This window comes from Lissotriton vulgaris, chromosome 6, assembly GCF_964263255.1.
Source record: "Lissotriton vulgaris chromosome 6, aLisVul1.2, whole genome shotgun sequence".
Classification (NCBI taxonomy): domain Eukaryota; kingdom Metazoa; phylum Chordata; class Amphibia; order Caudata; family Salamandridae; genus Lissotriton; species Lissotriton vulgaris.
Genome location: NC_141694.1, coordinates 1,112,489,699 through 1,112,511,912, shown reverse-complemented (window position 1 = coordinate 1,112,511,912; position 22,214 = coordinate 1,112,489,699). Strand labels below are relative to the sequence as shown.

Below are 22,214 nucleotides of genomic sequence, written 5' to 3'. Positions count from 1 at the left end.
GGTCTCGAGACCTTCCACTCGAGCGAGACCGGGAGCGACGAACATCCGAATGTCGGGCCTCCAAAAGCTTTCGGGACCGCTACCACAAAGACTTTGGATTCATGGCCAGACAGTCGGAGCACAACTTCAAGTCGTGTTTGCGCTCCAGGAACCAGAGGCACACGAGATGCGGATCCGTGACAGACATCAGCTTGTAGCAGGAATCACAAGGCTTGAATCCGGTCTGGCAATGGGACATCCCTCCCGCACCTGGTTGAAAAGAAAAAAGGTACCAGCAGATCTGGTCTCTATGGACGCTGGGAATGCATTCAACCAGGTGGACTGGTATTTTAGGAGATCAGTCCTTGAGGGGTTGGGCATGGGCTCAAGGTACATATCAATAATGGCTAGCTAGAATGTCCCTAATGCCAGATCTCCCAGACGACACGAGGTACATGGTAAAGACATCCCAGAGGACACAAGGTAGTGGCAGGAACATACTCTATCCCACCTCCAGGTTGCTCTTGCCGTCGAACCTCTGGCATCCCACCTCGGGGGATCGGGGGAAGGGGGGGGGGGGGGGGGGGGGTGGACACCTACAGGGGATACCATTTTTGATGGAAACATAAAAAGGGCCCCTAGTCTGGGACAACTTGACCCATCTCAATTGCTATAGGGAACCCTTGAATAACTGACAGTCTTTGAGCAGTTGGCGGTTTATAAAATTAAGATATACAAATCAGAAATCCAGAACATAAATCTTCCCCCTTCAGAAAATCGAATGCCTGAAGAGCGAATTCCCACTTCAGTGGACCACGTCGCATATTAAATATCTAGAGGTAAAGAACAAGTTACTTAACTTCGCTAACAATATATTTGTAAGAGACAAATATTAGTTATGGATACCTAACCATAGAATTACCCAGAGGCTGGATCCAGAGAATCTTTTCTTCAGCAGGACCCCTGCACGCAGGTAGGTGGCGTCTTGTCGACTCCGCGTTAGTCATTGGCGCCGTGATCACCGCAATGACATCGCGATATCTACTTAGACGCCGCCCCTGCATACGGACGTCAGTTCTTTACAAGACATTCCACACCAGAAATGCAGAGCCATGCAAGACACAGACCACTGGTGCACAAACACTAGGGCCCTGAAAGGAAGTCCCTTACCCTAAAAGTCAGTTCCCAGAACGTGGCGGATGGGTGGGGCAGTGAGGAATCCATAACTGATATACGTCTCTTACAGATATATCGTTATCGAAGGTAAGTAACTTGTTCATCTGAAAGAGAATATTAGTTATTGATTCCTCACCTTAGAATAGATACCCCAGCAATACCAACCCCGTAGGTTAGTCTGCGAACTAAGTTCACACCAGAAAGTCCTGGAAAACCGAATGGCCAAAGAAGCCGTCTCTCCAGACTTGACTGTTCAGACAGTAATGTTTGGTGAACGTGTTCAGTGAAGCACACATGGCTGCCTGGATGATGTCATGAAGAGGGACTCCACGCCCCAAAGCAGTAGTGGCTGCCGTCACCCTGGTGGAATGGGTGCGCAGTCCCACTGGAGGTTCCTTCTTTGCCAGGGAATAACAGATTTTGATGCAAAGAACGACCTATCGAGAGATGGTCCGCTTGTGCATGGCCCGACCTTTCTTAACGCCCACATAGCCAACTAAGAGCTGGTCATCTACCAGAAATTGCTTTGTGCGATCCAGATAGAAGGAAAGCGCACGTTTTAGATCCAGAAGGTGGAGCCTCTCCTCCTCTGTAGAAGGATGCAGGGCGGAAGAAGGTGGGTAAAGTGATGGTCTGTCCTATGTGGAAAGAGGTAACCACTTTGGGAAGGAAAGAAGGCCTAGTGCGAAGGACAACTTCGTCCGGATGAACAGCCAGGAAAGGAGGTTTGGCAGATAGCGCCTGAAGTTCACTCACCCTGCGAGCAGAGTTGATGGGAATCAAATAGGCAGTTTTAAGAGTCAAAAGTCTGAGAAGACAGTTATGCAGCAGCTCGAAAGGAGTACACGTAAGATAGGTCAGAACCAGGTTCAAGTCTCACTGGGGCGTTATGAAAGGAATTGGAGGAAACAAATGAGTAATGATCTTAAGGAAGCGATTTACAATAGGGGCCTTGAAAATAGAAGGCTGGTCAAGAAGCAGAAGAAATGCCAAAATGGCCGAAAGATAGCCTTTGTGAGTGCCCAGAATAGAGCCCTGCTGGGCCAAAGAAAGAATGAAGAGGAGAACCTCTGAAAGGGGAGCAGAAAGGGGAACCACAGCCTTTGCTGTGCACCATGCCACAAACTTGTTCCATCTAGGGGCATATACCGTTTGGTGGAGGGATTCCTGGCTGCCAAGATAAGTTTACAAACTTCGGGAGGAAGGTCGAAAGCTGTCAACTGTCGCCGCTCAATCTTCACGCACGGGGTGGTTACTAGACCGGTTTGGGTGGAGAACCGTCACCTAGTGCTGTTAAAGAAGATCCTCCCAAAGAGGCAGTCTGATCAAAATGAGCCCTTGGAAGTCGAGGCTTGGACCACCAAGCTCTCAGGGGTGGGGTGTTGGGAGAGGAAAATGGGGTCACCCGGAGCCGGGACATAGCGTCGGGCTACTGATGTTGAACTAGTCCTGCCCAGTGAGTCTTCGGTGTCCAGCCACATCTTATGGCAAACTTCGCTGCGTCTCCCCCTTCGGGAAATGCACTTGAGAGCACAGCCCAGGCCTCCTCTGGGCACTGTGGCTGTAACTGTGCGACTGTGTCCCAAACAGAGTGGGAGTAACAGCCCAAAAGACATGCAGTGTTTACCAGCCGCAGTCCTAAGCTGGAGAAAGAAAACCTCTTTCCAAGGTGGTCCAGCTTCTTGGATTCCCTATCAGGTAGAGCAGTTGGAATGAACCCTTGGAAGTCTAGGTTTGGGCCACAAAGCTCTCAGGGTTGGGGTGTTGGGAGAGGAAAATGGGGTCCCCCGGAGCCAGGCCGTCGGGCAATCATCCTATCTACAGGAGCCCCTGTGTTGGGCTTGGACCAAGTGCCCAAAAAGATGTCTGTGAGGGCCTCATGGAACGGCAGCAGGGGCTCCGAAGAGGCCCCAGCCAGTTGAAGCACCTCGGTCAAGAGGTTATTCCGAACCGCCACCGTAGGAAGCTCAAGGTTTAAGGTCTCAGCCGCCCTACGCGCATCCGCGTCGCTTTAGCTGACGGACGGGGAGAACACGAAGACCGACAATTCATTTGGCTCACAGGCAAATGATTAAATCAATTTGCTTTCATGATCTGAAAGGTAAACCTTTTTAAGCATCAGAGTACTTGCATTGAACGTTATGAGCTAAAGGCACCATGAATAGTTAATAAACCACAAAGGATATGCCAATTTTGCCAACAAAACACTAAATACTCAAACTCCTCCGACTTGTATTTGCCAAGTACTACATGTCAGAAAAATAGCTTTGTCCTCTCTTCAAATAAATGGGAGTTCTAATGAGTTGTGCTGCCAGTGCTTTAGCTTTTAATGAAAAAAAGTCTGGAAATTGTGGGTTACTTTAAAAAATTTATTAATTTTATCATGCATTGTAAAAATGCAATATTAACTGTTTTTTAGTTTTGACTGCTCTACTGAATTTTATTGGTATTACTTTAACTTACTAAATTACTTAAAGCGCAAACTTTTACAACTCAACAAGGAACAGAGTTCTATCAGAAAACTCCTAGAGCCAACTGATTTACACCATGTTACCTGTGCAAACATTTAAATGATAAATTGCAGCTATCTACATTAGTAAGAACTTGAACTGTTAGCCTTGTGTTGTAAACATATACATCACTAAGTCAATGGTGTAGGATACACTTCACAACAATGCTTAAATCAGAGTTGAAAGTTAAGTGATAAGTGGACTGAAGAGATAAAAATACATTTGGAAAGCAAAAAAGCGAGCAACGTGAAGAATTCTAAATTACATGTTTAACTATCTAAATTAAGAACACCTTGTACCTGAACAGAGCTGGTCATGGTGCTCAGTGCAAACACCGTTGCACAGTCTTTGATTGTGGACTGGCTGTCAAATGCCCCCTGAGTATCCATTAGCAGTACGGCAACCTAAAGCACAAAGAAAAGCTGTATTAACAGTTTATACGATACAAAAATAAAATGGCAAATGCATACATATTTTTCCCTACATCAATTTGGTTAAAGGACCGTTATTACAATAAAAAAATAAAGGTCATGTACTTCTAAAACCCATCTGATCACGCAGTTTCCACTAATGATCATAAGCACTGAATTGTCCCACCATTTTTCTTTGGAAAAACAAATACGTAGATTTTTATTGACTATTTTAGAACGTATTAAGCAATTTTCATTTACTTCATTAACATAAAAAATAAAAGACGCCATGTTGAAATATAAAAAGTCACTATATTAGAAAATGAACAAGAAAGCGCTTTCACAAATCTTTGTTTAAAAGCACAGTGAGCTGAAAGAGGGGTGATGTGGAACAAAAGGCTGTAGTCCACGGAGGGTAAAACTGATACTGTTCCTTTAAGGAAGCATACTCCACCATTATCCCATGTTGGAGTCATTTTCCCAAGCAGTTTCTGATTGGAGAGTAACAGCCAGATTCATCAAGCCGAAAACGGCTCGCAAAGGGCCAGATTCTGAGAATCTGGCCCTTTGCGAGCACTATTTTTGCATTTGGGATTCATCATCCCAAATGCAAAAATCGCATTTTTAGAAATCGCATATTTGCGAATAATTGCATTTAAGGAATCTCAATTAGAGATTCCTTACATGCAATTCAAGAAGCATTTAAAAATTGCGAAATCGCTATTTTGGTCCGCTATTTACCGAGAGGTCAAACCTCGTGGTAAATAGCGAAAACTTAGAAAAATGCATTTAAATGCATTTTTTTAAGTTGCATGTTACACACACACACACACACATGTCCTTTGGACATGTGTGTGCGCAACACCAATGTAGATTACCTTTCAAGGGTGCTACAGGGTGTCCTTTGGACGCCCCTGGCACCCTTGAAATCGCGTCCTTATTTGCGATTAGCAAATTGCTAATCACAAATAAGGAATAACTCCTCATTCATTCCTATGGGCCTAGCCCATAGGAATGAATGAGGAGTTATTCCTTATTTGCGATTAGCAATTTGCTAATCGCAAATAAGGAATGTGTAGGAATCGCAATTTATTTAGCGATTCCTACATGAATCCTGTTTTGCAAGTCCTTAATAACGATTCCTTAATAATCGCTATTAAGGACTCGCAAAACGGCACTATGATGAATCTAGCTGTTAGTATCCTCCCTTAGGCAAACTGCCTGTATTCTTCCATCTGGTATAAGGAGAGGTCGATTACAATTTTAATGACGATGCCACTAAATACCTGGTTAGGTAAACTTTTCTTCTCCTTCACGAGATCTCCATTGATATTCATAAGTGTTCAATAGAATAGAAAGTGGAAGAAAAAGAAACAAAAATAGCCTGGCCTAACCAAAATGACTTTCTTGAACAGGACTGCTGTTTGTGGGCATTCACCAGGTAATCAGAATAAAGTCAAGCGTATTGTGAATTCATGCAATCAATCAGTGTTTGTAGAGCACACTACTCTCCCGTGAGGGTCTCAAGGAACTGAGGGAGGAGGGGAGTGGGCAGCTCAGTTGGGGTCACTCGAAGAGCAAGGTCTTGAGGTCCTTTCTTAATTGGTGTAGTGTCTGGCTTCGTCGGAGGTGGAGGGTGAGTTTGTTCCAGGTCTTTGCTGCGAGGTAGGAGAAGAATCTTCCCCCTGCTCTGGCGCTGTAGACACGGGGGATGGTGGCGAAGGCAAGGTCGGCTGACCGGAGGTTTCTTTTAGGGGCTTGGAAGGAGATTCAGTCATTGAGATATTGGGCTCAGGTGACGTAGAGAGCTTTGTAAGCGTGTGTAAGCAGTTTGAAGGTTATATTTCTTTCGACAGGGAGCCTGTGGAGGTCGCCGAGGTGTTGGGTGATTTGGTCAGGTCGTGGTATGTTGAGTACGAGTCCGACTCTCGTATTCTGGATGGTTTGCAGCAGAGTTTTTTGTTTGATTCCGGAGTAGAGAGTGTCTCCGTAGTCCAGTTTGCTGGTGAGGAGTGCGTGGGTGACAGTTTACCTAAAGTCTTGAGGGATCCACTTGAACGTCCTGCCAAGTATGTGGAAGGTGTTGAAGCATGAGGAGGATACAGCGTTGATCTGGCGATTAAAGGTGAGTGAAGAGTGATGCCAAGGTTGTGTGCGTGGTCCATTGGGGTGGGTGAGGTTCCGAGGGTGGGGGGGGGGGCACCAGGTGATGTCCCATGCAGAGGGGGTGGAGCAGAGGATGAGGACTTCAGTTTTTTCCAGCATTGAGCTTCAGGCAGCTGTTGCTCATTCAGGTCGTGGCAGCTTTCATCCCTTCTTGGACATTGCGCCTGGTGATGTCTGGTTCGTTTTGGGCGCCATGTAGACATTAAAAAATGTGGGCTGAGGGAGTATCCTTGGGGTACTCCACATCTGATCTGTCTGTTCTGAGAGGAAGGGCAGGAGTCTTCTACTCTGTGTTCTGCCTGAGAGGAAATAATGTATCCAGTCTAAGGATATTCCTTGGACGCCGGCGTCGTGGAGCCTGGTGGTTACTGGGAGGTTGGAGTCTGTCGTAAGCTGCTGATCAATCCAGGAGGATGAGGGTTGCAATGTGGGCTTGGAAGAGGAGGGCGCGGATGTAGTCAGTGGCGGCGAGGAGGGCAGTCTCAGTGCCATGGTTGCTACGGATCTGGATTGAGAGGTGTCCCAGGTGCTGTTGGCTTCTATAAAGTGTGCTAACTGGGTGTTGACAGCCTTTTCGATGGCTTTGGGGGCAAAATGGAGCAGATAGATGGGTCTGAAATTCATGAGCTCCATTGGGTCTGCGGGGGGCTTCTTTAGGAGGGCAGTGACTTGGGCGTTTCCAGTCATCGGGGGAATAAGGCAGCAGTTGATAGTTCAGCGTAGCTCAGTGTGCAATGGCGGCCCAGTGGAAGATGTGCAGCGGGCAGGGGTCAGTAGGTGCTCGAGTGAATGCTCTTCATAGTCCTTAAGGTGTCTTCTGTGGTGAGAGGGCTCCAAGTGAGCAGGGTCTGTTGAATGACGCCATTGGGGGTGGGGGTTAGGGCTCTGTTGTGGTCTTTGTTGTTGAAGTTGTCGTAGAGCGTCTTGATCTGAAAGAAGGAGCCGAGTTCTTGGGAGGGAGGGATGTCAGTAGTTTTGCTGTTCTTTCTCGAACACAATTTTACCCAACTTATCACATTTGATTTAGAGTGTATCAACTCATCTGATATTGAGGAAATAAGTAATGAGACGGAGACTGCTCTCCCCACTTAAGTCTAAGGGTTTTTAACAGAGAAAATACACCTTCTCTTCAGACTTCCCATGAGGATTCTTATAGAGAAAATTACAAGATCCCACTGAGTAAGGCAAAACCTTTTTTCTATCGAGTGTGTTTGTTTACTTGTCAGGCACACGACGCGTACATGGTGAGAGTGTGCTCCTTCCCATTTGGGAGTTTCTGTGTATTGCTCGAGGTATCAGTACAGCGTGTCCGCTAATGGTTATGTTTCTTTAAACTACTGTTGCCTCTCATACGCATCTTTGCCTGATATCGTAGGGGCCAATAATTGCCACAAAGCAGCATAATACCTGTTTGTATGCTTGCATTTGCCGCCGATATTCCGTTTATACGCCTTTTGTCTGACCGTGAAGGAGTCACTAACTGCCGAAAAGAAAGTTAACACCTGTTTATGTGCTTGGTATTCACGCGGCCCTGTGTTGGAATAACCTACAATTTAGCCGCTTTTGGGCACAAGCAGTGTAACATTCTGTGATTACCAAAACATTCTTTTAACGGCGGAGTCCATATAAGTTTCGAGATCGAATATAACAACTGCCTTAGGTGAAAACACAGCGGGTTTATTAACACAGAGGCAAAACCCATGTGTAATTCAACACTTTATTTCACTCTAGGTGTCTTATTATTTTAGTTATTAATGTGAATTTCACTTCCCTATGGGACAAACGGTGGGATGTTTTTACAATTGTGTGTCTTTTTCATAACAGAGCGGTGCTCCTAAATTACCTGAGCTGCAGCCAGGTGAGGTGAGGCGCTATCCCCACAGAAATTGAGTGAGTGATATCATGCTAATCAAATGCAACGACATGATCACAGAAATAACACTACTGATGAGTGTATTCTTTTCTAAATATGTTTGTTTCTTCTCACTTTCTCGTTGGTATGACTATTCTGAGATTGTGGCGGAGGATCTGTACCTGATGAACAGGTGATATGATTCCTTTTTATTTATTTCACTATATTTAACAGCAGTAGCAACACCAAGGTCCTGATGAATGCATAGGCACTTTTCCACGTATGCAGAAACATGTTGACCACTTGCTGAGCGGATATTCTGTCAAATCTGCTATCTCACCATTGTTTTTATGTTTAGGGAGCTGAGAGAAAACATTAAAGCTTCTACTTCTACTCAGTCTCACCTAATTTTACTCACATCACTAATTATTCTCACTTGCACTGCTTTTTTTCAGTTGTTACATCACACCGACACCATTCATTAGATAAAGCATAGGGTCTTCTTACTCTCACAGTCCTCTTCTCCAACTTGTGCGACTGTGTGCGCACTAACTCCTGGGTAAGGAGAACCCAAATGATGTGAAAGTGGTGGAACAGTTCGACAACTGATGGGAAAATTCTCACCTTGGGTTTGTGCCGCACGTGCATTTGTTTATATAGCATCACGTGTTGTCTTAGTTCAATCTAATTATATTGAGTTCACAATCCTTCTTTTTGTCATACCAAAACGGTTGTCTGTGATTAGAGTGTGTTTTTGACTCCTGGATACTTCTTGTGTGAATTAGAATAAAACCTTTTTAGAGCCAATCAACAAATGCTCAAAAGAACAGAGCATACATACAATCGGAAGAAAGATGTTAATGATACTCCACTAGATTGTGAAACCGTTTCACACTACAAAGCCCTGCAGCACCAAAATAGCATAATGACCTCACAACATGCAGTAGTGCTTGATGCAGAGGTGCAGAGAAGCCCACGGTGCTGCATGGCAGATATCCAGGACCAGAACTCTGCGTGTTAATGCAGTGGTTGAAGCCTTTGCTCTGGTGGAATGAGACGCAAACCCTCAGGGGGTTGCTTCTTAGCCAGTGCATAGCAGATTTTAATGCAGAGGAGATGGTCAGTTTATGCAAACACTCCACTCCTGCGCTCCAACATACCCCACAAAGACTTTGTCTTCCACCCAGAAATCTATCATGTGGTCAGAACGACAATGCTCTTTTTGGACCCAGTCGGCGGAGTCGCTCCCCTTCCTTCGAGGGATGGGGCAGAACGTAAAAGGCAGAGTGTGATGGAATGGACTACATGAAAGGGAGTGACTAAGAAGCTCTAGTGCGAAGAACCAGCTTGTCTGGGAACATATTTAGGTATGGACGCTTAAATGACAAAGAATTGAGCTCACCAACACTCTGGGAAGATGTTATTGCCACTAGGGAGACCATCTCGATGTTAAGAAGCCTGAGAGGACAGTTGTGCAGTGACACAAAACTAGGACACATCAGAAAAGTAAGTACTAGATTGAGATCTCACTGAGGCATGATGAAGGGTGAAGGTGAAAACAGGTTTTTAAGACCCATTTCCAACAGGGGATTTGAACAAGAATTGCGAATCTGGCGAACGCAGAAAGGCTGAGAGGACTTGAGAAAGTGGAGTAGATATAGGGTTAACAAGTTTTTCTGCACACCATGCCATAAACCTGCCAGAAAGCCAGGGGTATACTGTCTTGATGGAGGGACACCTGTTTGACAAAATATTATTGCAGACTTTGAGCGGAAGGTCACCAGCGGTCGCTGCTCACATGTGTTTCCACACATGAAGGAGCATTGGCAGGTTTGGTTGGAGAACCCTCCACTGCTCTCGAAGAGGCAGCCTGATCGGAGTACCGATGGCCATGCTCTGTCTACAGCTTGGGATACCAAACTCTGAGCCCAGTATGGAGCCACAGAGGACTTGGGACAAGTCGTTCTTGATCTTCTTAAGAACTTTGGGCAGGAGTGGTATGGGCAGAATGGTATACAGGAGGGCATGAGCTCCACTCGAGACAAAAAACATCTGAGTGAGAGTCACCATAGAAACTCTAGCGTGCAAAACTGCTGACAATGCCCATGCTCAGCGGTGGCAAACCGATCTAACCAAGGCTCTACCCATAGCTGAAAGAGACCTTGACACCATTTGTGATACGCTAGCCATTTTGGCTGAGCTAACTAGCCCCGGCATTCAGAGATCCCCACCAGGTGTTGAAGCATTAGGGATATGCCCTGTTCCCGCTAGGTCCACAAGTGGAAAGCCTCTTGAGAATGGGTCCATGACCCCACCCAGACCTGTTTGTTACAGTACCTCATGGTGGTGGTGTGGTCCGTGAACACATTAAAGCCTTTCTACCCTCCAAGTAAAGGCTGATTCAATGCCATTCGGATCGCCCAAAGTTCCAGTAGGTTGATGTGGAGCCCCGATTCTGCCGGAGACCAGAAGCCTCTGAACTCCACCTCTCCCAAATGGCCGCCTCATCCCAGGAATGACGTCCGTCACTACTACCAGATCTAATTGGGGAAGGGAGAGGTGTCTGCTGCTGATTCAATCACAGTTTGTTAAGCACCACTGCAGATCTTCTGCAGTTCCCTTTGAGATCTGGACCATGTTGCAGAGATTCCCCTGATGCTGCGCCCACTGAAACTTCAGGTCCCACTGCAGAGCATGTATATGCTAGCTGGCATGTGTCACAAGCAGGATGCAAGAGACTATGAGGCACAGCAGCTTCAGAGTAATTTGCACCGAAACCAGGATAGAGGCTGACACATCTGTATCATAGTCTGAATATCCTGGACTTGCCATTCAGGATAGGCCCGAAACTTAACGGTATCCAGAACAGATCTGATGAAAGGCAGCATCTGAGAGGGAGTCTGGTGTGGGTTTGGCATGTTGATAGTCAACCCCAGAGAGTGCAAGAGGTTTGTCATAATCTGGAGGTGAGACAACTGCCTGGGGCAAGCCTGCCTTTAACAACCAGTCATCAAGACAGGGGAAGACTGGTAGCCCTGCATTCCGCAGAGGAGCTGCAACCACTGCAATCACCTTGGTGAACACTCGAGAGTTGTTGGTAAGGCCAAAAGGGAGCATGGCACATAAGTGCTCATGGCCCACCATGAACCGCAGGGATTGCCTGTGGGCAAGCAAGACGTGAATGAGTAAGTATGCATCCTACATGTCCAACGCTACCAACCATTCTCCCAGGTCGAGGGCAGAGAACCTGAGCCAATTGGTGGACTGGCCCAACCTCTGGCTGCCCAATCCAGGGTGCTGTGTCCTCTGCCAGGCAAAGGCTGGGAGCTTGCATGCTGTGATAACTGTGCGGGTAGGGATGTGGCTGGAAGCCCCTTAAGTGGGCACTAAAGGAGTGAAAGGCAGACTGGGGTTGGTGGGAGGGCCACGGAAAGGCCCAAGGACCTGGCGGGAGCTCTGCTATCCTTGAAGCACTCCAGCACAGAGTCTATCTTGCCTCCGAAAAGACTGTAACCATCAAAGGGCATATCCATAAGGGAAGCTTGGACATGCTCTAAAATGCCAGTCGTGCTTAGCCAGGTGTAGTATTGTAAGGCCACAGACAAAGAAACTACTCTGCTTAGCGAGTTGTATCCAGCCGATATCGGACTGTGATTTTAGCTGCATCACTCCTGTATGCCATAGCTTTGTAAATTATAGCCCAGTCCTCCTACAGGACCATGGGCAGCACCTGCACAATGGAATCCCAAAGTGCAAGAGAATAACAGCCCTAAATGGCATGCTGTGCTGATTGACCTCGGTGTGAGGCTGGTGTAAGATAAATGTTCTTGCCTAAGGAGTCAAGCCTCTTGGATTTCCCATCTGGTATAGTGGTAGGAAATGCAACAGGATTTACGAGAGAAGCGGAGGCTTGGACCACCAAGCTCTTTGGGGCTAGGGTGCTGTGTGAAAAAAATGTGGTCCCCTGGGGCCGAGTGAAGACTGCGGGGAAATTGTCAAGTTCACAGGAGCTCCTGTGCAGGGCTTGGACCAGGCCCAGAGCAGGGTGTCTGTAAGGGCTTCATTAAATGGAAGAAGTGGTTCTGAGAGGATAACTCCCAACTGAAGCACCTCAGTCATTAGTCATGACTACCACCGACGGCAGACTAAGGTCCAGGACCTTCGGCCGCCCTTCTCTCCACCATATCAAAGGAGGCTCCCGCCTCCATAGCCACGGTAGGAGGAGAGATCATGCCAGTATCTGGGAAGGGATCCAGTCCACTGGCATCCGCCAATTCCTCACACCAGTCCATGTTGAGGCCTAGGTACTGGTATTCTTCAGGATCCAGTGGCTCCTGCCTATCTTCCCCAAGTCCTAGTCCACAAGAATAAGGGTCTGGCTCCAGCCTGGAGAGTATGGGTCAAGTCGGCATATGGCAATGCCCCTCGGCTCTGTGTCGCAATAGGGGATGCGAATGGGGACATCAGCACAGAGGGTGCTGGCGGCAACGGGAGTGTGGACATCAGGACCAGCATCGGGGGAAGGTGGAGGTAGTACAACCAGAGCCCGTCCGGATCGGACTGTGGATCCAAGGGGCCTCCATAGCCACAGTAGGAGGAAAGACCATGCCAGTATCTGGGAAGGGATCCAGTCCACTGGCATCCGCCAATTCCTCACACCAGTCCATGTTGAGGCCTAGGGACTGGTATTCTTCAGGATCCAGTGGCTCCTGCCTATCTTCCCCAAGTCCTTGTCCACAAGAATAAGGGTCTGGCTCCAGCCTGGAGAGTATGGGTCAAGTCGGCATATGGCAATGCCCCTCGGCTCTGTGTCGCAGTAGGGGATGCGAATGGGGACATCGGCACAGAGGGTGCTGGCGGCACCGGGAGTGCGGACATCAAGACCGGCATTGGGGGAAGGTGGAGGTGGTACGACCGGAGCCCGTCCGGATCCGACTGTGGATCCAAGGGGCATGACTGGCACCAGGGGTGGACCCAAACCAGTGGAGAACCAGACTCTCCCAAACCCAGGGGCCCGAAGGCACTCCAGCAGGGATGGGCAGCCTAATTAGGAGGTGCATCCCCTCAAAATGTTCAGAGTTGAACAAAGTTCGCACTGGCTCCTGGAACCTCGGGGAGGTGCAGAGGCTGTCCAGGTGCGGGCTCAACCGCAAATCTAGGCCTGGAAAGACTACTGTCCCTCTGCGTATGACTTCTACGGACCGGGAGATGCCAAAGACCTCTCTGACTTCTTATACTTCTTGTGAAACTTACCAGAGTGGGATGACTAACTGCGACGAAGATCAATGGTGCCGGGATGGATTCCGGGTCTGTCCGCTCAACCGACATAGTAGCGGCATTGAGAGGCAAGTCGCTTGAGGGATCGCTCCTGCGAGGTCTTGGGGTAATGACGCGACAACAGACGCAGATCTTGGCATCGGGGTCGCACTCAAGACACCAGAGGCAAACAGGGTGCAGGTCTGTCACCGACATTAGCCATTGGTAGGTGCCGCAGAGGGCTTGAAGGCAGCCTTCCTTGTGGACATCCCTGTCATATCAGGAGATAAGTCTCGAAAAAACTTGAACAAAAGTCTAAAAAAGGTGAGAAAAAATGGCTGGGGGTAGCTTTCGCCGGATCGGAGCTCACTGGCATGGAAAGAAAAGAACTGACATCAGCGCCCTGGGATGCCGCCTATATAAGCACCACGCATGTCACTTCTGCCGCTGACAACGCAGACCATGAAACTGGGAGCCAAACTACACCATCTACTGGCGCACAGAGGTACTGCTCATAAAAAATTTCTGGAACAAGACTTCTGCATGGAGGGAATTTTAAGGTAAGGCTAGAAGTCTCCATTAGATAGAACTTAAACTAAGCATAAGTGCTACTCCAAGACTTTGTAGATACTTACCTCAACCAGACACCACTCCTAGTGCTCGGTCTACAACATGTAGAACGCCCCGTTAGCCCCATTTCGTCAGATGAAGGTGACTTTGCCGTAGTTTGACTAAAGCCAAGGAACTCCACTGGCCCATGTGGCTTTACTTCCCTTTTCTATAAGGGTTTAAGGCCAACACTGGACCCCAACTCTTGTAGCTCTACTTAATTCCTTCGCCAGGCATGGGACCTTACCTCCTTCGATGTTGGAGGACTCTATAACTAATTTCTAAGCCAGACAACAATAAATTCTTATGCTCTTTATATAGACCCATATCCTTATAAACGTAGATGCGAAACCATTTACTGTGATCTTGGTCACTAGACTCAATCCCCTTATGCACGTCACGATTGACCCAGAGCAGACAGGCTTTGTGCCAGAGATGAAATGCGCAGAAAATAAATACCAAACGCCTCTTACGCAGCACTGGCAAAGTACAAAAAGAATGAGTGCTGGACTAAATACTTAGTATTGTTGCTGAAAAAGTGTTTGACAGAGTCCACTATCCTTAACGGCTATAGATAATCGGTTTCGTGGATAAATGTTTGCAGTGATTCGCCTACTGTTATAGCACCCTTAGCACTAGAGTAAGTCAATAGCTTGGCGTGCCCTCTGTTCCCCTAACAGCACAGCTTGAGACAAGGCTGCCCGCATTCACTCTTACTTTTTGCGCTGTATTGAGAACTATTCACACAAAGGATGAGACTCAAACCTGCTACTGAAGGGACCAGAATGGCACACAACTCTCAAACTCTGCCTAGAGGTAGATGGAGTAGTAGCGCCCCTTACAGACCCATTCAATGCATTGCCTGCCCTGGTAGCCATTATGAATCCATTCAGTGACGTCTCAGGCTTTAAATTAAATTAACAAATATCATCCCTCCTTAGTATCACTGTTTCCATTACCAAACAACTTCTCCAAGCACAATTTCATGTGGAATTAGCAGCCCGCTCATTCTCATACCTGGGCATATGCATAGCAGCCTCCCTAAACACAACTTTGTCCCTTAACTACAATGAGCTACTCCCGCCGATTAAGCATGTTCTCCGGCTACCATGAACCGAAGGTACTGCCTGTTAGATGGATGGATGGATGGGGATGTGAAAGTATGCATCCTGTAGGTCTAATGTGGTCATATGATCCCCTGGGTCTAAAAGTAGAAGGATGTCTTGGAGACACCATTCTGAAAGATTGCTTCTCGAGGTAGGCGTTTAGGGATCTGAGGTCTACAATAGAACTCCATTGGAGAACGTTTTTCTTGACTAGAAAGAATCGGGAATAAAATTCCCCTTCTGGGAGTTAGGCACCAGTTCTATTGCTCCCTTTCAGAGCATTGTCAGAATCTCAGACACATCTGATGTAAGTGCTTGACCTCTTGATGTTTCGGCAGTATACAAGGGGGCGTTTGCAAAAGCTCTAGAGTGTGCGTAAAAATCTGAGGGGCAAAAGGTTCTCAGGAGTGTTCAAGAGGGTGAGGAGCTCTGACTGGTTCAGGGAGAAGTTTGGTCTCTTTACATAACAAAGGTTATGGGTTGCAAAAGGGACATGGGCATAGGCCTCTTCAGCTTGCTACACTACTAAGCATCGCTTTTTTATGTACCGGAGACTCCTGTCTCGACGACGGGGAATGATTCAGACATGTGAATCTATGAAAGCTCCAATACTGGAGTAACACTGGTACTGATCAACATGTGGTAGGAAAGCACTTATGAAATGACCCTTGGTTGCCAAGAGAGAATAGACCTTGGGGAGCACACCTCTCTAGTAACCGAAACACTTTTACAGTCTGTGATGCAGTGCTGATCAAGAAAAAACCTACTACCTTTCCATCCCCTTTGACCCCTATCATTGCTAATCCGGAGTTCATTCTTGCTCTTCATACAGATGCCTTCAGGTTGTGGCAAGAGGCTGAATGTAAAATGGCAGGCCAACTCTTTGATAGAGTCTTTTTTTCCTTTTGAAATTACTGAAATGTGAGCCTTGACTTTCAAAAAATAAAAGGACGGACTAAAATCAGGCCAGACACTAGCTCATAGGCATAACCATGAAACTCCAGTTTAGTAAATACTTGACCAAATTTGAAAGTAGTTACTTGCCAAAATTGAGAACAAGCACCTATTAGTTGACCTTTACACTACCTTGATGCATTCCTTAACAAAAGAGAAGTTATTTGGCCAGAGGAGATGAAAACAGGAACTAGGGTGCAAACGCACAAAAAGTGGGAGGACATATGTTTTTTTTCTTCTTTTTTACAGATCTCAGACCACAGCAAAGTAAGCAGCTGGAGGAAGACAATGGTGAAGATTATTTCATATTAGTATCCGACTCTGGCCCTGACCCAAGCCTAGGCTCAGAAGAAATCCAGAGTCTGTTGGAGAGAAACCAGTAGCAGTGGGACTCTGCTGCACCTACTCTGGATTTTTCATAAACTATGTTGCTGTTGGAACCCAGAGTTAGGTGACATTGATTCAGTCTGCGCAAAAAAATACCTCGCTTCCCAGCCTACATTTTGCTAGGCCTTCCATGTGAACTGACGTTTCCTTTACACTCAATGAGGGAAAGAAAGATGGCCATAGCTCTTTGTGCAGAACATCTAACTATACTTATGTTCTGGGGAACAAATACAATTGCTGATCGGGAATGGCATCAGCATATTTCTGACCTCTTGGTAATAGAACAGTGAAATATGGTATCTGAAAACAAAGAAGACACCTTTCAGGAGCTATGGGCCCCTTCTCTACAATTCCTAGCCTCTGACATTAGGGAACATTCCTGCCCAAACTATTTAAGAGTTATGCAGATTTTAGACTGGGGGGGGGGGGCTCTCCAGCATGTAGTGCCGATTGTTTGAGTCTTGACACACAAAGTGATCACCTAGGGCCTGCCCTGGTCTATCACATGGAATAACTGCCTTATGCTGTGTGTTAGGGTGAGAGGCAGGAGGGCCGAGTCTAGGGGGTGGAGTTTATCACTTGTCGTTCTCTGGGTTGTAAGTGTGGTTATGTTTTTTTTAATTCAACTAGATTGAAAAACTAATAAACAGAGTTGATCCATAAGCAGCAATTCAGAAAACAGTGAACAGTGCAACTTTGTTTCACTGAGACTACTTTGATGAATGTGGAACTCCATCTTGGCTTACACAAGGGTACAATCAAACAAGACAAACAAGTTACTTACCTTTGGTAACACTCTTTCTGGTAGTGACTATCTAGCTACAGATTGCTCACCTTTTCAATATTCCCCAGCCCTCAGACTGGATCTGGAAACATTTCAGCAGAACCTATGCATGCTATTTTTGGGCAGTGTCTGTATCCACACGGACGCTGTTACACTTCGGAAAGGACGCAGGCCTATATATGTGCCACTCCCATGCCTTAACGTCATGCTTTCAAGACCATGCCCCCAGATGCAGAGCCTTAAACCAAATTGGTGTGACCAGTGCACAGGTTCATATACTTGGGACCTTAAAGGAAGGAGTCCACTCAAAGTAAGCAAGGAGGATGGGAGGGTCGGGAGCAATCTGCAGCAAGAGTATCTACCAGAAAAAGGGTTATTAAAGGTAAGTAACCTGTTCTACTCATGGAGACTTAGAGCAGCAGATTCTTGACCTTCTGAATAGATACCAAAGCAGGACCTAATATGGCGCAGGGGAGGTGGTGGGGATTTGAATGTACTCAAACCACAGTCTTGCAGGACTGAGCAGGCAAAATGCCCCTCTTGGTGAACCTGATTGTCCAGACAAAAGTACTTTGTTTGCCTATGTAGTGATAGCAGCTTTTGCCTTGGTAGGAGCACGTAGGCCTTCCGGAAGCGGGCTTTTAGCCATTGCACAAAAGATCTTCATGCAGAACAGGATCCAGGGGGTAATGGTTCTCCTCTGCACTGCTGTGCCTTTTATCACTCCAGAGAATCCCATACAGAGCTGATCCTTCACCCAGTGTTCTTTGGTACGATGTATGTTAAAGCGAAGTGTTCTCTTGAGTTCCAACCAATGGAGTCTTTCCTCCTCCTTGGAGAGGTGAGGCAGCGCATAGAACACCAGCAATGTAATAGTTTGTCTTCTGTGAAACTGTGCCCAAACTTTTGGTAAGAAGGATGCTCACGTCTGCAAAACCAGTTTGTCTTGAAGACGATGGTGAATGGCGGGTTGACAGAGCCTGAAGCTCACTTACCTGATGCTCCGATGTAATGGCAATGAGAAGCCCAGTCTTAAGGGTAAGAAGTTGCAACGGGCAGCTGTGAAGAGGCTCAAATGGAGTCCACATCAGTAAAGTAAGGACAAGTTAACATCCCACAATGGCACGACAATGGGAGAGGGACGAAACAAATGTTGCATAACAACTGGAGAATTTAACAAGGAAGGCTGATCCGGCAAGCCAAAAAAGCCAGAAACATCGAAAAGTACTCTTCAACTGTGCCCAGAGCAAAGCCTTGCCAGCCTAGGGCCAACACAAATACAATACATCCAAGAGGTTCACCTGAAGGGTGTCTATAAGGTGAACGCTGCACCAAGCCATCAATTTGCCCCAAATACAGATGAGTACAATTTTAGTTGAGGGATGCCTGGCTACCAAGAGAACATCAAACACCTTTGAATGTGTTCAGGTTTCACTGCTCAATCTCCAAGCATGAAGGTGGAGATTACAAAGACCAGGATGCAGAATTCAGCCCTGCTGCAGTGAAAGCAGATTACGAAGGGGTAGCCTGTCCGAAGGACATCTGCTCAAGCCCAGGAGTTCTCAGGGCCCAGTACTGACCTACTCGAATGATCTGGTATCAAGAAACTTTTGTGTACTCACATTTCTGCAGGGACACTACTTTACCAATGGGCGTATCTAACCCAACAATGTCAAAGTATCAATAGCAATTTGGGGGAAGAAGGTAAAGAAAACAAGGAATGGAGAGGGTCCCACGTCCCACCCCAGTCTAAATCAGGATTTAAGAAACCAGAAAGGGTGATTCAAAACACAAATCTGTTAAAAAGAATAGAAGAGGTATAATATATAAATTATATATAGATATATATATATATATATATATATATATATATATATAGATAGATATAAATATATATAGATATATATAGATATATATATATATAGATATAAATATACATATATATATATATATACATATATATATATATATATATATATATATATATATACACACATACAGATATATTTTCTGTGAAACACTATCTTTCTATTCACATGTATAATAATAATAATAATAATAAATCTTTATTCGGTTTTTTAGCATTGCAAAACCATAAAAGATATCGTAGCATACAAAAATTCACAGTAAAATTTGTTTAAAAAGTACAATTGAATATACAGTTAAAAAGTGAGAATGCAAACGGTTAGATGATATACACATTAGTCCTCTGTTTTACAGGTTATTTCTGTGCCTCATGATACACTTTAGAAAATTCAGTACGTGGTAAACAGTACCTTCGGAGTCCAAAGTTTGAAGTGCCAGCATGGCTGGACGGCATTGTCTGTGGCCCCATTTTTTTAGTAAAGGGATTAGCCAGATTTTTCAGTGGGTGTGGAAAAACTTGCAAAACAATATTGTGTGCATGGTGGACTGTTGGGAAAGATCATCACATGGGCACGGATCCATCTGAGTATTCCAGTTATTTTTTTCAGGAAATGTCACTAGCCTGAAAAAGAGATTCATTCTAAACCTTGTTAGGAGCATCTTTTCATATGCTGTGATCTCCAAAGTCAAATATGACTGAATTTTCAGGGACTGCTGTGTCATGATTGCGTGAGTAACAGATTTTTTCGCAATCAGCGACGTCAGTCTCAGGGATTCCAAATGGCTCAGCGCAACTAGTTTCAGTTCTTTTTTGGATATTTCTTTCAGCTTTTCTGCCGTGTGGTAATATTTTTGTAGACCCAGGTCGGAAAGAAAATGTCTTACATAGGAGAGCCAGGCTATTTTGTGAGCGTGGTCCAAATCCATAGTGTCCTGTAGAATGCTTTTAGTCAGGCTATTTTTATCCGACAACCAAACTCGCCTCCAGAGTAAAAGAGGTTGGATTTTCATTAAATCTTCGATGTATGGGATTCCCAGTTCCATGTGTGAGGCATAGGTGGAGGTGCCTCTTGGAGTTGATAAAAGGAATCTGATGAAGATATTCTCCTCTTTTTGTATAGAGCCGGTGGGTGTATGTCCCCAGATCCCTGCACCGTATAGTGCGATGGCTTGGCATTTCGCAGCATAAATCTGCAGCAGTTCTACTGGTGGTCTTTTTCCGAGTTTATTGGAGAATTTCATCAACGCCATGACCGCCCGTTTGAAGAGATGTCTCCTGGCCTCAACCGCCGCTTTCCAGTTTAGGGCGTCATCGATCATAATGCCTAAGTAGGGATATTGTGAGGTCTTTTCAATTTTTTGATCTTTCAGAAAGATGGACTTAGTTGCTTTTCTTGATCCACCGGCTACCATGACAAAAGTTTTTTTGACGTTAATGTGCAAGTCCAAGGCACCCATGAAGTCTGCGTATTTAGATAAAGATTTCTGCAGTTCGATGGGGGTGCGTGCTAAAATGACTGCATCGTCCGCGTAAAGCAGCGCGGGGATCAAGCGATCTTTTGCTCTAGGGAGGTCCCTCCCCCCTCTCAACATAGTCTCTTCTATGCCATTGGTGTACAAAGAGAAGAGGAAGGGGGCCAGGACACAGCCTTGCCTCACTCCCCGCTCTACCCTAAATGGTGCCGTCAGTTCTCCTTTTGTCCCGTACCTCCCTCTCGCCGTGGCTTCTCTGTATAGCTCCCTCAGAAAGTCCAAAAGAGGAGGGTCTACCCCCATTGCGCTCAGCAGTGACCAGAGCTTCGCGTGCGAAACACAGTCGAATGCGGAGGACAAATCAACATATACCATGTAGATGGAACCAGGTTTAGCATGGGTGTATTTTGATGTTAACAGGCTTAGATTTAGGGCCTGTTCGACAGTTCCAAAGCCCTCCCTGAACCCAAACTGTAAGTCCGAGAGGATGTTTTTGTCTTCTACCCATTGCTGTAGCTTTTCGAGAAGGACTCTGCCAACTACTTTGCCCAAGGAGTTGAGGAGCGAGATTGGTCGGTAGCACTTAGTGTCTTGTCGGTCCCCCTTCTTGAAGATTGGGACCATGATGGAAGATGACCATGACTCTAACAGGCCGAGTTTCGTTGTTGCTATGCAGACTCTTGTGAGTATTGGTACCCAGAGGTCAGGAAGATGTTTAAATAAGTCGACTGGGACCCCGTCAGGGCCGGGAGCTTTCCCACTCTTGCTTAAAGATAGCGCCATTTCGAAATCCTGCAGATCGACATCCATTAATATTGGATAAACTACTGGGTAGATGTTAGGATGGTGTTCTTCACTAATAGATGTCAATTTGAAGATTTTTGAAAAGTGGTTCACCCACGAATCCTCGTCGATGGCCACGTCTATTTTTGGGCCGTTGGAGTCCGTTAGCAAGGGGGATTTAACTATTTTCCAGAATGCCTGGCTGTCTTTCAGAAGTGCACTCTTGTGCAGAGCGTTCCACAAAGATTGTTTCAATTCTTTTTTCCTTGCTTTTCTAGCAGTGTTATACTCCCGTCGAAGAGCTTGGATGGTGGTTTTGTCTCTATTTGGATTTCCGAGAGCTTTCCTCAGTTTGGTCTGTGCCTTGGTACAGTCTCGGTTGAACCAACCTATGGAGCTTGTTTTATTTTGATTAGGTGTTTTGGTTAGTAGTTTTTTGACGTGCTCTATTATTGTGTTGAAGTTTTCCAGGATTTGGTTCGGCTCCGCATGAGGATCGAGACAGATCAAAATGTTATTATAGGCAGATTCTACTAGCCGTTTTGTGAGAATATTGGGATCCACTTTTTCCCATTTTATGATATATCCGTTATTTTTGCCCAGTTCTAGCCTGTTCGGTGTTAGAGTATTTGCTATAGTTGCCATCAGTGTTCTTGGTTGATTTGTTTGAACGTTTAGGCTTAGAGCAAAATGGTCACTGAGATTGTTTTCCAAAATTTTAAAATTATTAATTTGATCTTTAAGGCCTTCTGAGACTATTACGTAGTCAACGGTGGTCTCGTGGCCCCTTCCTGTGTAGGTGGGTTCTAGTTTGTTATTTGAGTGTTGGATGGGGTTTATAATTTGCAGATCCAGATCAGAAAGTATTTTGTTCATGGCTGGCCCCACTCCTGAATGGATAAA

General features: G+C 46.0%; 1 protein-coding gene across 2 annotated transcripts in view; it reads right to left on the bottom strand.

The window, feature by feature from the left end:
• ATL2 (atlastin GTPase 2) overlaps positions 1 to 22,214 on the bottom strand; it is an 837,115-nt gene that overhangs the window by 541,575 nt on the left and 273,326 nt on the right. For both annotated transcript variants that reach the window (XM_086927189.1, XM_086927190.1), the window contains exon 4: positions 3,965 to 4,069. In XM_086927189.1, coding sequence (XP_086783315.1) covers positions 3,965 to 4,069 — 105 coding nt within the window. The remainder of the gene's footprint in view (positions 1 to 3,964; positions 4,070 to 22,214) is intronic.